Consider the following 16,390-nt stretch of genomic DNA (forward strand, 5'->3'; position numbering starts at 1 on the left):
CTATTAGGTGACCAAAAAAAAAAAAAAAAGAAAGAAAATAACAGACTGGAAACAGCCATCAGTTCAAAATAAAGGTAATTAGCAGAGACCAAAATGAGATTACTAGCTGCCTTCTATCCTGCCACTTGTCATGAAGCAGTTTGAATAACCAAGTAAACAGTTACAACGAGAATATATGTGCTTCTTCACATGCTCAACATGCCTTACAAATACTACACTACTACACCAGACAAACCATTTGTGTTCCCACAAGACGAACATTCCTACTCACGTGTTACACTTGTGGATGAAGATGCAAGAAGGTGGAGTGATCTCTCCAAGTCCACGTGGTAAGTTAGAAGCGCGCTCAGGATAACACAGGAATTTCCAGTTGATCAGACTGCAAGGCCCCTTGGTCTACACTTGTGTCATTGTCATTCAAAAGAAGCTTATTTGACCTTAATGACCTATTTTCCTCCCACCACCAAAGAAAAGAGAGCACACTGAATCACTGAACAACAGTTCCATTGGCTAAACAGCAGCTTTTTAATTATTCTCTGTTAGTGACTCTCAACCAGTCTTCCTTGCCGCAAAGGGCAGAAGCTGCCCAACAGTGCCTTATATGAAATATTAAAGTGATAGAAAGAAAACGAAAAGGGCATGAGACAGTCATTAGAGTGTTTGGGTTTCTTCCTGAGGTATGGGGGCCACCCATATTGCATACTTTTCTGTAATGAATTTTGTTTAAAAAATATATATTTATGTCAGCCTGTAGTAATACAGTCCATTTAGATTATTACAGTCTGGTGCTACCACTAAATTCAACACCAGTTTTGATTTGTGATCATGGTACTGTTAGAGGTCAGTATATGAGGAATTTGCACCATGGATTAACAAAAGTGTCTGACTGTATTTACAGTCTGAGCCATCTTTCTCTCCTACATTTGAGCAGGCTCTCCAGATTTTCAAGGTGGTCACTTGATCTCTGGAAGCTGAAACCAACATGTAGATAAATCCAGTGTGGAAAGGCCTCTTGTGAAAAAGAGTAATCACACCTAAAAGATGATGTCATAGCTTTTGGAATTATGACTGCACTAAGAAATGAGTGGGTTTGAAAGGACTTGATTAGATATACCACACACTGCAAAACTGGGAGTGATGGGTTTTCACAGTTAATTTGCTAGGCAAGAGAATACTGCTACTCAGATGGGACTCCCTCCACCAGTAATGATCTGAGTTGACTTATGGATGACTGTAGGTTACTGAATCAGGAGCTGAAAAGAAATGAAGGAAAGCAAGTAACATAATGTGACTGAGATAATTTATCACCAGGCAATCACAGACTGCTTACATTTATTCTAAAACACTTTTGAAAGAAGAATCTTATGAAAGTCACCTTATTTCTTCAACGCAGAAGAGCCATTGTTTGGTCTGATACTGCTGTCAAAACACAGCAGCTGCTCAACGCATGGTGTTTTCAAAGGAATAAACACTAACACATAGACATGGACTTAACTAATTAAATTCATGCATACAGCTGAATGGTAGACACTAGTTTGGGCTGAAGCATAACATACTCTTCCAGGCTGCAAAAATTCCACCCAAAAGGTAACTCTTGGGACATCCAAAATACCTCGCTTCATGTCCGCCTGTATCCTAAAAGTGTTCAAACCCAAATGCCCTCATTCTGGACAGGTTTCCTGGGATTTTCTGTTTGGGTTGCTATGCGTGATCGGAAGCACCAAATTATGCACCTAAGCACTGAATGCATGAGTGGTAATTGGCAAGGCACTTCAAGTCTGAGAGCTCTTTTAGTCAGCACTGACTTCATTCAAACCATGGAAAAGCAGGGAGTTAAAAGGACCTTGAGGGAATCATTGCTGCCTCCTCCTCCTCTCTACAACAGGCACCTATCTTCAAAAGAAGATTCAGATTCCTGAGTTTCAATGAAGAAAAAAAACCAATCATCTCCACATATTAGGAACCTGTTTAGGCGAATTAAATCTCTTGTCTTCTCATGTGGAGAAACAGCTGGTGCAGAACCAGCATCCCTGCAACGTATTCAGCACATGTCTAATCTGGTTATCTCTTCCCTAAAGGCAGACGCAGTGAAACCTGCCCATGGTGACCAAGACCTTCTCTGTTTCTTGTTGCGAGGACACACATTCCATACCCGGGCAGGTGCCTTGAGAAGACACTTATGAACTTGTCATCTACAAAAAGAAAAGGGGCCAATCATGACTATAATTCTCTCAGGCAATAGGCATGAACTAGGGAGAAGGTCCTTGGAATACAAAGAAGTATTCATGGTGACCATCTTACAGTGCTCTTGGTAGAGACTAACAACTGTGGGTGGCAAATTTGAGGTAATCTCCATCAAGCTCCTGGTAACACAAGAAAGAGCCAGCATCCATGTGCAGCTGCTTTGGGTGGTGTTGGCAGGAAGTCATTTACACAAATCGACCCTTCCGTTCCAAGTGATGGATGTCCTGGATGACTGTTATCAAGCAGGATGTGCCTGGTGCAGAATCACCATTGCATGTGCTCATGCACATTTTCCTAATATGCAGCTTGTTGCCAACTATAATTTGATCTTTAACACTCAGTACTACAGAATACAACAAGGTAACTAAAACTTATCTTTCTGAAGATGACCAAACTTCTCAATTTGAATTTAGAGCCTTTTTACCTCTATCTTAATGGTAGCAATAAATGCTGCCAACTTCCACTAAAGGAGCATCTAGTATCCAATCAGCAACCGTAAGCCTCCAGGCAATTCCTCCCAGTCCCTGGCAAAGCATTTCATTACAAATAATACAGGGGAAATTCTTATTTCTTGATGGTACCCCAATTGCCAGCACCTTTGAGAATCTCACTTTTTACTGTAGAAGATATAGAGATGTGATAGTATAAACAATTTTAAACATTGTGCATTTGACAGGACGTAGTTTGAGTAAAAACTGCATTTTAAAAGAAATAATTCCCTTTGTAATTTTTATCATACTTATTATTTACTTTATTGAATTATTTCCCCTTTCACCATGTATACTTCTTGCTCATCTTCTACACTGTCTATTAAGATGGAGAATAAAACTACACTGATCAGTTTTGCCTTTGGAATTCCTTTATCAGTTACCAACACAATAATTTTATGTTTCAGTTGCAAACAATACCTGGTGAAATTTTAATCCAAAACAATAAAATTTTTAAACTGAAATCTTAAAAATGTTTCTGGAAGCATTTCTCTTAATATTGGATTTTGCAACTTTTTTAAAGAACAGAATCAGTATTTTATGTCTGTTATGCAAACACATTACATTCTGAAAATGGAATTATTAGAGGGAGCAATATTTCTTCCAAGAATGATTAATGAGCTGAAAAGAAAAACCTGATGCTGTTACACTTGTTGCACATCAGGCAAATACATAGAACAGATCAGCATGTTTTGTCCAAAGGCTGGAAAGCGTCTTAGTGACTCCCAACTGTCCGTAAATATATTATACTTAAGAAAAACACGGTGCTCCAAGCTTGTAGATAGAGTAATATCCCTACTCAATATATAGACTCCATCGTTGTGGAGAGTGCAAGTCAAGTTAAGACCCGATTTTGATGTGTTCTCTTTGAGGTAGAGCCATTCTTTGGTAGCAATGTTGTAAGACTGCACAGTTAACACATCCTCACTTTGGCTGGATTTTTGGTTTGGTCCAAGTTCATGAATACAACCCCCTACCAGATATATAGTTTCTTCAACAGATAGCATCTGTTGTTTGCGAACATGAACATCACAAAGTTCAAAGTTGGTCCAGGAATCAGAAGTGGGACAGTACTGCAAAATGTTCATATTCCTATCTGAAACAGAGGAGAGATATTTACAAATAAATAAATATATTAGAAGGTATTCATGGAGGAGGATTCTTCCTCCCTACAAACTGTATCAACCATTATTACAGATTGCTAATGTATTACAGTGCAAAAGCATAGCAGACCAGGGAAGAAATACTGATTATTGAGAACTGCAACTCTGTGCCCTTGACGATAAAGTTTGAATGTTCTGTTCCTTTGCAGAGGGAAAAATTAAGCTACTTCTGGCACATTACATGATGTAAATGGTCTGGGGATGCAGATTTTAGCAGAATAATCCTTTTAACTTCTGCTTTTAATTTTGTCTATGATTGATATGTAAGAATTTTTTATGAAAAGGGAAATGAAGCAATATTCTGCTCTCCACTGATCACAGATGAATCAAATTATCATGAAGACAGTACGCTTCATTAATGGCTGTCAGGTGATGATTTATCATCCAAGCTTAACTTTGATACTTTGCATTTTATTCTATAAATCAATTGAATAAAATTCATAAAGCTAGTTACATTTTGGCAAGTGGCATGGATGACCTAAGGGCACATGTTCAGTACTTTATAAAGAGAGAAACTCTCATTGTCAAAATCATTTAAGAACCAGGAACTCGGTGCTCCAGCATCAGACAGAGGCACAGAAAAAAGCTGAAGCCATATATCTATACTTCGGTTACAACTCAGTGGAGGCATGTGTTTGCAGTACTGTTATTCTACGAAATTGTTACAATACCACCCTGATTTATGGTGCAGTGAAGACCCTGGCTGTGTCCAAGGCTTCACTAAATTAACACAGAATGCACAAGACTCATTAGCTAGTAAATTCAGCTTCAGTCTCTGGAGACCTGAGCTTAAATCTGAACTCAAGTGACAAGCGGCAACAAGTTGCAGACTCCAGCCTGGTCATTTAATAAAATCTGCTCCGTATTACAAGTCTATCCTGCATGACGATCTCCAGATGAGCTCCCAAGTGGAGCAGCACATGGTGACATACTGATAAATTATTTAAGGAACAGGTATAAATAGCCATAAATATAACGGGATTGTCATGAATGAAGTGCATTAGCAGCATGATTAAGGAGGTGCTGCCATAGCATCTGCCTGCACTCTGATGATTTTCAGTCACTGTTTATTACTTTACATTGCCTTCTTGAACACCTAATCCACTTTAAATAAAGGAAAAAAAGAGGGAAAATATCATGGCAATACTCTATGAAATTGCTGATCAAAGCTCTACATACAGATATCTTCGTCTACAAGCAATGTATCATTCTCTGACTCACTGTGGGAGGGAAAAATCCCAATTAAGTTTCTATGTCTATTTATAGCAGTAATCTTCCCAAGTGAAAAGTGCTATGGTTTGAGAGGGGGCATATGAAATGGAAGTCTATCATGATATGGCCCTCATTTGCTCAGTCAGAGCCTGGGTCTTTTATGTCCACTGAAACAAAACAAAAACAAATACAAAACATGAACATTATAGTGCCTGACATGGAGTTTCTATCAGGATCTATGTTCACAAGTGAGAGCTGAGAACTGGAAGGACGGTCTTTATCCAAGAAGTGTCATTATAATTTACAGTGGAAAATTCCAGATCCTACCACCTTTTGGAAAGTGCAGTCTCAGTAGAAAGCTCTACACAGATCAAAAAAATAGCCCACAAAATCTACCAAAACTGAGGTATATGCAGAAAAACTAAAAATAAAATAAAATAAAAGTAAAATAAAATAAAGTAAAAATTTACATATTAATTGCTGCATGTGTTTTATGTAGTGAATGTAGTGAAATAGCAAATGAACCTCAGTGTCTCTCAGATAGTTAGGCCTTGACACTCTCCGACATCTGCATAACTTGGAAGTGAATCACCAGCGTAATTGCAGCAATTCTGGTTTCTAAGTCGGATAGCTGTCCTAAGCCAAGGGGTCACAGAAAACCTGATTCCAGACCCTTGTTCACAAAAGGATCTTTAATTATAGCAAGCACATGCATTTGCTGTCCTGAATGGTCTTGGACTTAAACATAAGCCTAAATGTGCTACTTATTCACTGCTCACAACTTTCTACTGTTTGACTATCCTGTTTCCATTAAAAACAGCTTTTAGGAAAAGATCTAGGAACAGACAGAGGCCTGAAGGTCAGTGGCAATCCCCCGAGGTGAAGAAGAAGCAAGAGGTAACACACTGACTATCCTCCTTCAGCTGAAACCAGAGGTAATAAGTACTGAATAAGGAGCTCGACACAGGGCAGCAATCCTGACCACACACGCTTTGTTAATGAATTTTAAGGGAATAGGATCTGCATCAGCAACATGCAGATCTTCCTATCCATGACACCAAGAGCAGGCAGCCTGAAGAAAGAACAGCACAAGTGCCAGAAAAGGAACTTGCAAAGCGCAGGGGATGTCAGAGAAAAGCTGGTACTCCTGTAATTTTGTAGCGCTATTAACCAAACCAGAGGTTTTTCTTCTTACCTCTTCTTTCTCTTTTGCTAGATAAGAACGACAAAACCTAACTCCAGTCTCTAGAGACAAGTCTTCCCATCACTCCGTTTCAGTCCCTCCTCTTTGTTCTCTGCTCTCTTGTCTCAAATGATGTTTCCCCTTGGGTCTGACTTTTCAGCACGGCAAGTGTCGCGTGCCAGACATCCTTCAGTCCCAGTGCCGCACATCAGGGAGCACAGTGCACCCCAACAGGTCCTTTAGTGGGGATGACCAGAGGACTGGGACTACGGAGCACCCCACAGTGTAGCCCTCCATACGGACACAGGCATGCCGATGTCTTGTCTTCCATGGTGAAGCCACCAGGTTCTGGGTGGTCAGAATGGACTTGACAAAATGCTTTTGAAGGTTATCGTTACCACAAGGACCATGAGGGGTGGAAGTGTGTCTTTTACAAACCTTATAATGATTCAGAGCTAAAATCTGCTCAGACTCTAGAAGAGACAGTTTGTTCTAATGTCAGTTTAGCTTTGCTTGCAGTACTCCGTAAAAGCTGATCCCTATTCTAATTTTATTCTCCATTTGGAAAAAAAAAATTAAAACTACTGTGGTCAAATGAAGTGGGCAAAGGCCTTAGAGATAGGAATTTAAATTTAGGAAATCCTGGTAAATACTGAACATCTGACGTGAAAAAAACCTGACTTTTAAAACTCTGAGAAAATGATATTCCTCCCAGAGAATGGCACTATGTGCTTAAGGAACAAATGGGAGCTTTATATAAGTGGCTTGCTTTTCCATGGGATAAAGTAATTGTCAGGAGAGAATGCAACTTCAAATCCTTCCCTCTGTACAGTATCATCAAAAAACAGGGTATAGAAAGGAAGTAAGTTCAAAACGTTGGTTCCTCCTTAAGCTTTTGATTAATTATTCAATTAAGTTATTTCAGCACTGAAAATCATACCTACAGCTTGAACTTGCCTGTGAAACACTGAAATGCTATAGTGAAAGGACCATGACATCTATTAATATATGAGAAGTACTAATGCAGGCAGATACTTTCTTCATATTTCTCATTCTGACAGTCTAAAACAGGTATTTAAAAAGTAAACAAAGTGTATCTGTTGAGACCTCTCTTTCTACTGTGTGATAAAAATCTAAAAAAAGGAGGGCTAAGCTGGGTGCTGAAGTACCCATCAGTCTGTCCCCTCTGAAAAAAAAAAAAATATGATTCCTCTATGACAGAGCTAATTTTTTGTTTCATTTGTCAATTATTTTCTACCAGTGATTTATTTCCACATGTTTTAGTGAGTATTATGCTGCTTTCTACATCAGTTCAAAAGATTTCCTGAAAAAAAGAGACAAAATTATCTGGGCCTTAGAAGCAATCAGGTTAAAAGAAAAAAGTAAAGCAAGGTTTCTACCTCGTGTAGTGTATCCTCCAATAACGTAGATCTTGCCCTTGCATTCGCAAGCTGAGAATTCTGCAAGAGGGTTTGGCATGGATGCCACAAAATTCCACCAGTCATTTTCTGGGTTATAGCACTCCACGTTGGAAAGGGATTGACCGCCGACGGCATAGAGCTTTCCATTTACAGCCAAAAGCTTAAAATTGGACCTGAAAGAAAAGATTGCAGCATTGAAATGGGTTGCATAGATGTACAGAAAAATATAGGAAAGTTAGTTCTTCCTATCCAGGCTCCAACAAACTCATCATCACTTACAACTTGTACCATCACTTCATGTATTACAGCATCTGAACTCTTCTGTGCAAGGCCAAAATTCTGTAATTATACTGTAATTACTTAGGACAGTAACCAGTGACATTCTAGATGTTAATGATGTTGATGCTGAGACTGATGAATATTTTATTTTGGATTTCAATCTGTCACAGTTTGAGCTTTAAGTGTTTAGTTAACTAATGTGTTCAGTAGACATCTTATTTTTACTAGGCTTTTAGTAAGGTACCTTTAGTAGAGAAAAACGTATTATATATATACAGAGTCAAGGACATTATTTTAGTTAAAATTGCAGAAATTTCAAACAAGACTTGATGAATGCCTAAGAATCTATACTTGTCTTAGTCTGTAATATAGGAACTCTTTAATAACCCTAATAAATAGAAATTTAAAGCAGTAAACATTGAATCATGTTCTGCAAAAGAAGGAAGAGAGAATCTCCTATAACTTATTCAACATTAAACTACTAAATACATCCTCCATCCCACTGAAGCAAGATATATCTGTAAATTAATGCTCCGCCCATAGCTGAACAAAATCCATCACACTCCACAGGCAATGCCCTATTTTATTATTTTTTATTCTATTCCATTATGCTGCTTGCTATATTTCACGCATGGCAAAGGGCAACTTTATAATTACTGAAGCACAAGAAACCTTCTGTCTTACACTTTTAAGATAATACAGGCAGAAACATATGGTCTATGGATTTTAAAGGTACAAGTCTGTAGGAAGAAATTGGAGAACTTGAAGATAGAGGGCTTGATGCTCAGCTATTCCTTCCAGCTATGGAAGCTGGTCTAATAAAAGATGAGCTCTTCCTCTCCTCAGAAACAGTCTCATTGCCTAGAAAGGTTGTTCCTTCTCTACTACTAAGCCAAATTGAGATTTTACCATGCAGTATCCCAATTAACTAGATGTGTGAACGTCACTGGAGTGCACCAGCTCAGCACAAAGCCAAATGGGGAACTGCGTTACGTCTGTAAAACCGAACTGATGCTTTAGACTTGCGTTGGCCTGCAGAGCAGTAAAGTGAGTTTCAGTCTGCATGAATCCAAGATTCAAAACTTACCGCTAAGTAGTTTTGCAGGGTTTTGTCTGGACAAAATGAACCCTGCTTAGCAGCAGACTGCCCTGCAATTTCTTTTTATTAAATATATTTGGAAAAAGAATTTGTTTCCAGATGGAATCATTTTGTTCTTGTCATTCTGATATAGCTCTGGAAACTAAAATGCTCCTTTGAAGGAATTAATTGCTTTTTATTCATTTTTTGCTGACATTTACGATTAGGTCACTCTGTTCATCTCCTCTCTACAGCAATTATGTTTTCCATCTTAGAGAATCCAGAATAACATGGCAATCAATAGCGCGTATGAAATGAGGATAATTACTTGCAAAACATTATGATTTTCAAAGCAATGTACCTGCTCTAAAGGTTATGGTTCCACATAAATCCACAAATTAACAAAGGGACAAAACCCCAAAATGTAAATGCATCTTCCAAGCAAGTAACTCTGTGCCCATGATGGAGGTGGCACAGGATTTTTGGCTTATAAAATGAGTTCACACACACACAGATAGCGTTTCCCTGTTCTAAGGTCTTCTAGCCACTTTTTAAACATGCTAAAAGTTCTGCCAGAGAGCACATGAATTAACTAAACAACTGTATAGTGTCTGAACATTAAAGGATTCAGGTTTCCTAATTCACACGTGCTTCTCTAGTTAGCCTGTAATTGTAGCCTCTTACTATTTTATCTAAATGGAGGTAATTTATCCAGTTTTTGCTTGATGGCCTTCATATCACTGAATTGTTTCTTGCAGCACAGGGAAAACTATCCGGTGAAAGATGTACAGCACATCTTTCAACTTCAGTCATTCTAGAAGGTGGCCACGTACATTTGTGTCAGTCATTTACCCACTTCCAACACTTGTTAAAATGGATGACATTCTGTGGAAGTATCTCAGATTCATGGAACACATTAACTATAAGATTCATTTTACTCAAAAGCAGCTGTATCCATCAGCATACTTTATATGAAAGTTGGGACAATGGCTCAATATGTTATGAAAAACTTCTCCCATTCACCTTTCCATGCCAATAACAGCAGGTGTTTTTATGGAGAGTGAACATTAGGAAATATTTAGTGTATTTTTACACTCTTTTAATGTGTTGGAGCAGCTGGAAACAAGGAAAGCAAACACCGAGCAACCAGCCAGCTCTCCACAACTAACAACTGTTCCATGGACTACAGCTTGGAAACAACAGAGCTGAACAGTCCATCAGATTCAACTGCAACAAAACTCCACTCACACCCGTGAGTTACCTAAACTTGGGGGATCAAAAGTACTTTCCAAATGCCAGGCCTGGAGCGTACCCTTCTTGTTGGGACAGGACTGGGTATGAGCTGTCTTCTGATGTCCCTTGTTTCCTCTGAAAGGAACCCCAGGAACACAAGCAAGAGCGAGCTGTGGAGTTTTACCACAGTTCCAAATACAATTTTCATTCAGTAAAGACAAGTCCAAAGCACTACATGCACAAAGGAAGAAAAATACAATGCACAAATGCAAAGGATCTAGGGGTCAGAGTGCCCAGCTTTCTGAATACAAGACAACATTCAACATCTTGCAAAAAACCTTACATCGTTCTGGATTGCATTAACAGCCATACATATATCTGTAGGAGACCACTAACTATGAAGGTGGCTACGAAGAGGACAGCAAGCATTCTTCTTGTTCACTGGCAGATATCATTCATTCAGTACACAACAAGAAAAAGTTAGCGTAGCTATTAGAGAGGACTTCCTGATCAGAGGGGTGGCTAAATGTGGGAACGAGTTACCTGGGAGGAAGGAGGTTGGAATCTACATTGCTGGAGGGTTTTAAGATCAAGTTAGACGTTTTAAGATCAAGTTTTAGGATCAAGTATTCGCAAGGTAAGCTTGGTCCTGGCGTAGAACAGGAGGCCTGGACTAACTAACCTGTGGTTCCTTCCTGCCAAATGATCAACTTTAACCTTAAAATTTCTCACAAATCAGATTACTTCTTTATTCTAGAGTTAAAGCATTTACAACAGAGATGAAGAATCATGAAAGCACAGTTATGAAGGCAATTTCAAAGCATTTTACATTTTTTGCATGAACCACATTTTTATATTCCTTATACGAGTCTGCAGAGCATACTGCATCCAACATTTAGCTTTGGAAGGGTGTGAGACATTTGTGATAAATATGACATGAATATTTCTAACTTAAACATTTCTGAAAAGTCTATTTTCTCTCAACACAGAGGAATTTTGAGTGAAAAAAAATATTTAAAAATGTGGAGAGAAGGTCTCATAAACTACTACCATTCCCCAGGAGCATCCTCTCCTATATTCCTGTAAGAGTCCTCAGAGTGGCAGCAATTCAAGCACAGATTGCTCACAAAACCCATGTTCCACGTGCATGTGTATAATCCCAGCCAGGGGCTTACAAGGGTCTTCCAAGCCTGGAAGATTTACCTGCCATGAGTAGGAGGTTCTGAAGGAAAATAAAAGTGGAATATACAGCTGTAGCTGGCACATGCAGTAGAAATCCTGTGAGTATATTACTTTTAAATAGCAAATTTCAACTGACAGCATCAATTTAAAGAAAAGTATGGCAAAGTATTCAAGGGCCTTACTTGAACAGTTCCCAATGCACTTTGTTACCTTCTTGTCCCCAAAGACCTCAAGTGGTCTTGGGCAACCTTTACATGAAGTTTCTTCCATGAAAAAGTCCAAGTCATTCTCTGAAGACACTATTCCAAGTACAGCAATATATCTAGAACGAAAAGATCTAGAAACTGTGATCTATTTTGGACTATTTGTGACCAGCACTAGACTTAAGCCTCAGATGATGAGAAACTCCAGGCTCAGTCACAGGCTTCCTATATGAGCCCGAGTAAATTATTTTACCTCCCTTGTGTATGCATAAATAGGAAAAAACACTTTATCAAGCTTATGTGGGCATCACAAGAATAATATACAGGAGTTACCTATTGTGAACAAATTTGAAACTACAGTAATAAGACCTCTACGTCTAGAAAGAAAGCTAACAGCTATAACCTAAACCAGAATGACTGCTAAGTATTCAATATACATCTGATGGCTTTTGTCTTCTACTTAAAAGTAAACTGGGACTATTTCATCTATGCATGTGTAGAGAATCCCAGCATCCTGGGATTCTATATTACAATGATGGAAATAATTAAAGATAAAAATATAATAGAATTTACAAGGTTTGTTAGAGGGCAGAGAACTTCTTGTATTAATAGCAAATCAGCACAATTATTCCCGTAACTTCTCAGCCTTCCCTTGAGGCCAACATATGCATCCATTCATATAGGCCAAATCCAGATACTCTGTTGTCTGAAGTCAAACCAACTTCAACGGGAGCTAGAACCCTCCCTCAAGGTATGTAAAAAATTCACCCATGGGATGTAATTATATCAGCTGATATAAATTAATTTGGCAGACAGTCACTCACATGACTGTAATTCCTGAGCAGCACGCTGGGCAACTGCCCTGCTTATTTTACTACAGCATAACAAACTAAAAATACAATGCTGAGCAAACTGCAGATCTAACTGCAGCACATCTGGGCAGCAGACAGGCATCAATGCTGTTCGTGTTGAATGCAAAATCCTGATCCTAAAAATCTCCCTGCCCTTGGTTCCTACGGCACAGGCCACCCCTTCCTGTGTTCTAGCCACAAAATGTCAAGCAGGTATCAGAGAGCTGAAATGTTATGTCAGATAGAAAAAGTAATAATTAATAACTTCAGAGTTGAGAGTCCGTGAAGATGTTAGTCAAAAACATGTTTTGTGAAGGGGTCAGCAGAATTTCCATGAAGAAAACTTCCCCTGATTATCATTCAGAGAGCAACATACTCACTTGCTGCTACCTTGCAGTCTAGGGGAAGACGTTAATTCTGGGTTCTTTTTGGCCTGCAATAACTACCATGAAATGTAAGAATAGAGACTATTCCAAAAATATCCATTCGCATGATACTTTTCTGCAGTAAATGGCCAATGTAAAATTCTGTGCTAAGGAATACCTTGCTGTCACCTGTGATGGGCCTCAAGATTAAGTTGGTATGGCAGTGCAGAAGAAAATAGCAATATAAGCATAAAATATCCACATGTTTATTTCAGATATAATGATTATATATCCTAGAAAAAAGGGAAAGGGGGGTAGGGGACTGGGGAAGGCTGATCTAGAGTTTGAACAGCCAGGTCATAAGGTAAAAAAAAGGCCTTAAAAAAACATTTTTTAAAAAGCCGTTATTCGCCATGCTGCAGAATCATCACACGCAGTAACATCTCTCTTGCCATACACATCTACAAACCTAGGCCAAAACCTCGTAACTTGATCAACATGGGACTTCTATGTTTAAGTTAACTTCCATAGGAGATGCTGTGTGGGCTGACCCTATCATCCTTTTCTACCAAGGTCAATGTGCTCTCAGTTGCGCTCACGTAGGCAAGACTGCCGAAGAGAGGCCAGCTAAAACATCTCAGTTCTCACAGGTGCTCGGTGAAGACTGCTTATAGCCTCAGTCTCTAAGGAATATATCTGTAGGAAAAGGTGTTTGCAGTGTTTAAAAGCTAAACACTCATTTTACAGATGAAGTTTTGCACATCACCGTTCCAAGAAGCCAAAAATACTGAAAAAAATTGTTCCTGATCAATTCCGATGACTGATTATGGAGGTAATAATTTCAGTGAAATTCTCACAACAATACAAGAAGTGGAAAAAAAAGTGAAATGGGGAAGAACTAATTTTAGGTCAAACCCCTGTTTTGAGGGGTTTTAGGGAGCAAGAGCTAAATAGAGACTGCAGTTTTACTACCCAGATACAAAGCATTTATGCCAATGGTGTAGGTCTCTGCAAGCTCTTTGAGTTTACCAGATGGAGAAGAGAATTTCCATTCTACAGTGAATTTTGGTCTTCCTACTTGTTCTTCTTCAGACAGAGAAGGTAAAAATTTAAAGCTTTTTCTAAAATGGAAACAATGAGGAAGTTCATGTTGGATAACAGAAACATTTTGTTTCAGTGAAGTGAAAGGCTTTGTTTTGATAACTCCACAGCATGATTAAGGTAGAGCAGCCACAACCTTAGCCAGGGAGATGGCCTCTCTTCTGTGGTCCCCCTCAAGGCTAGCTCTCAATTATTCTTTCAAATGTAAATTATGCAAGTGTTTCTGAATACTAACTTAAACATCAATGTCAAATAAACAGTTCAAAAGGATAAAGGAAAAAAGCAAAATGGTCAAAATGATGAATGATTCCCAGACCCAATATTCTCATAAAGTGAGAAATTTCTCACAATCTTCCTGACATTTTTCTGCTGAATATTTCACTGAAATGCAGGCATACAAAACATTCGGATTTTTATGAAAGGACAAACCAATGAAAAACTGGTCCAACCAAATCACTAATTTTTTTCAGCCATCTCCAGCTCTGATAGAGCGTACACCCCCACTAAGAGCAGAAAAACTTGTTGCTTACAGTACCGGAGTTAAAGTGCACCACAAAGAAAGTAGAAGAATTTTATCTTTTTTTTTTTTTTTTTTTAAATCTTTGTTATTTCAAAGAGAATTTCTGCTACCAGCGAGATAGCTATTTGGGGAGGCCAGCTCCTTGCATACCACGATTTAAAGGAAAAGCGGGATCCCGCCGTCACTTCACACCGAGGTGAGCGACCACACGTGGCGGAGGGCCATAGCACGGTCCTCCTCTGCCGATGCCGAGCTCGCGTCCTCCCACAGCTGAGCCCTTAACCACCGGCGTTTACGCAACAAAGTCCCGTCCCCCTCACCCTACCCTTCCCTTCCCTTCCCACGGCAGCTCCCCGCGCCACGCAGAGGGGGCCCCCGCGCCAGACAGAGAGGCAGCAGCGTCGCACCGCGGCGGGCCGCCTCTCGCCGGCAAAGAGCAGGTTCGCCAGGCCCGTCCGGCGGCACGCCGCCAAGCCATCGCCAAGCACCGCCGTCCTTCCCGGCGCACGATGCGAGAGACGCGGGCGACTGACGGCACGGAGGCGGGTCTGAATCACTCCTCGTAACGCCGAGTCCGGTCACCGCCAGGGGACCCGACGGGGTCTACGTGGACAACACAGACGGACACGCGTGTATTGCGGGGAGCGAGGGTTACCTCTTCTGGTTCATCGAAGCCAGCTGACTCCATTCGTTTAGGCAAGGGTTGTAACAATGGGCGGCCGAAATCTCCTGGCTGGTGATCCTGTAGCCCCCGACGATGAAGAGGTAGTTGTCCAGCATCGCCGACCCGTAGCCTCGGACGTTCACCAGGTCGGGGGGCAGGTTGTTGGCCAGGGGCAGCCACCTCTGCGCTTCCTCGTCGTACCTCAGCATCGACCAGGGGGCTTCCCCCTGAGGGTGACGGGCCGGCGGCAGGCCCGGGGAGGAGGAGGAGGAGGAGGCGCCCACGAAGTCCCCGATGGCGACGAGGGCGGCGTTGCCCCTCATCCGCCTCTCCTTCAGGTGCTGCCGCAGAGCGTGGGGCAGGAGGAGGTGCGGCCGGGCGTCGGGCCTCCGCAGCACCTGATGGTACCGGGCGGCCATGAAGTCCAGGCAGGCGTCGTGCAGGTCCTGCAGACCGTAGACCTGGGCCAGGCGGTGCAGCTCGAAGCAGTTGCCCAGCCTCACCCGGGAGAGCAGCAGGCGGAGCAAGGGGGTGACCTGCAGGTAGGAAGCAGCCTCCACCAGCTCCTCCAGCAAGGGGGGCTGCTCCTCATCGTCCCCCTCCTCCTCCTCCTCCTCCCCCAGCCTGGCCAGGCGGGAGGTGTTGATGAAGTCCAGCACCAGCTCCAGCCCCGGAGCGCTCAGCCCCCCGCGCAGCAGCTGCTCCTCCCGGCCCTGCTCTGCCTCCCGCATGCCCGAGCGGTAGAGGGCTCGGAAATAGTCGCTCTGCTCGATCAGCTTCCTCTTACACACCGCGTACCGCTTGTCCCCCAGCCGGATCTGCACCACCTCCTCCTTCCCCACGGCCCCTTCTTCCTCTTCCCCCTCCTCCTCCTCCTCTTCCTCCCGCCGCCGCCGCTGCTCCGCCAGGGACATGGCTCACCCCCTCCCCTGGCCGCGCTTCAGCCCGGCCGCGGGCCCCTCCTCCTCCTCCTCCTCCTCCTCTTCCTCCTCCTCTTCGTCCTCCGCCCCGGCTGCCGGGCCGTGAGGGAGGGAGGGAGGAAGGCGCTGCCGCGGCTCTGTCGCTGCAAGGAGAGAAGAAGGGGAAAAGAAATAAATAAATACCCCCCCAAACCAAACCCACAGAGAGGAAAGAACAAAAAAAAAGCCCTAAAAAGGCAATGTTGAGCGCTCAGGCGACGGCCGGGCCTCCCCCCCTGCAGGG

General features: G+C 41.7%; 1 protein-coding gene across 1 annotated transcript; it reads right to left on the bottom strand.

Moving 5' to 3' along the window:
- Nucleotides 1–501: 501 nt before the first annotated feature.
- On the bottom strand, nucleotides 502–16,230 carry KLHL42 (kelch like family member 42). Its single transcript, XM_069806833.1, has 3 exons — nucleotides 15,179–16,230; nucleotides 7,691–7,884; nucleotides 502–3,828 (listed from the first exon to the last, which is right to left on the bottom strand). The coding sequence occupies exons 1-3, from the start codon at nucleotides 16,099–16,101 to the stop codon at nucleotides 3,377–3,379; spliced, it is 1,569 nt and encodes a 522-aa protein (XP_069662934.1). The 5' UTR covers nucleotides 16,102–16,230; the 3' UTR covers nucleotides 502–3,376.
- Between the last annotated feature and the right edge of the window lie 160 nt (nucleotides 16,231–16,390).

The sequence above is a fragment of the Haliaeetus albicilla genome, chromosome 19 (assembly GCF_947461875.1).
Source record: "Haliaeetus albicilla chromosome 19, bHalAlb1.1, whole genome shotgun sequence".
Classification (NCBI taxonomy): Eukaryota; Metazoa; Chordata; class Aves; order Accipitriformes; family Accipitridae; genus Haliaeetus; species Haliaeetus albicilla.

Bases quoted from the DNA above. Each gene is read 5' to 3' on its own strand.
- KLHL42 (XM_069806833.1), bottom strand. From the start codon at position 16,101: ATGTCCCTGGCGGAGCAGCGGCGGCGGCGGGAGGAAGAGGAGGAGGAG. The intron at 7,885-15,178 runs GTAACCCTCGCT...CTTTTCTTTCAG, and splicing joins GCTTCGATGAACCAGAAGAG to GTCCAATTTTAAGCTTTTGG. The intron at 3,829-7,690 runs GTAGAAACCTTG...CCTCTGTTTCAG, and splicing joins TGGAGGATACACTACACGAG to ATAGGAATATGAACATTTTG.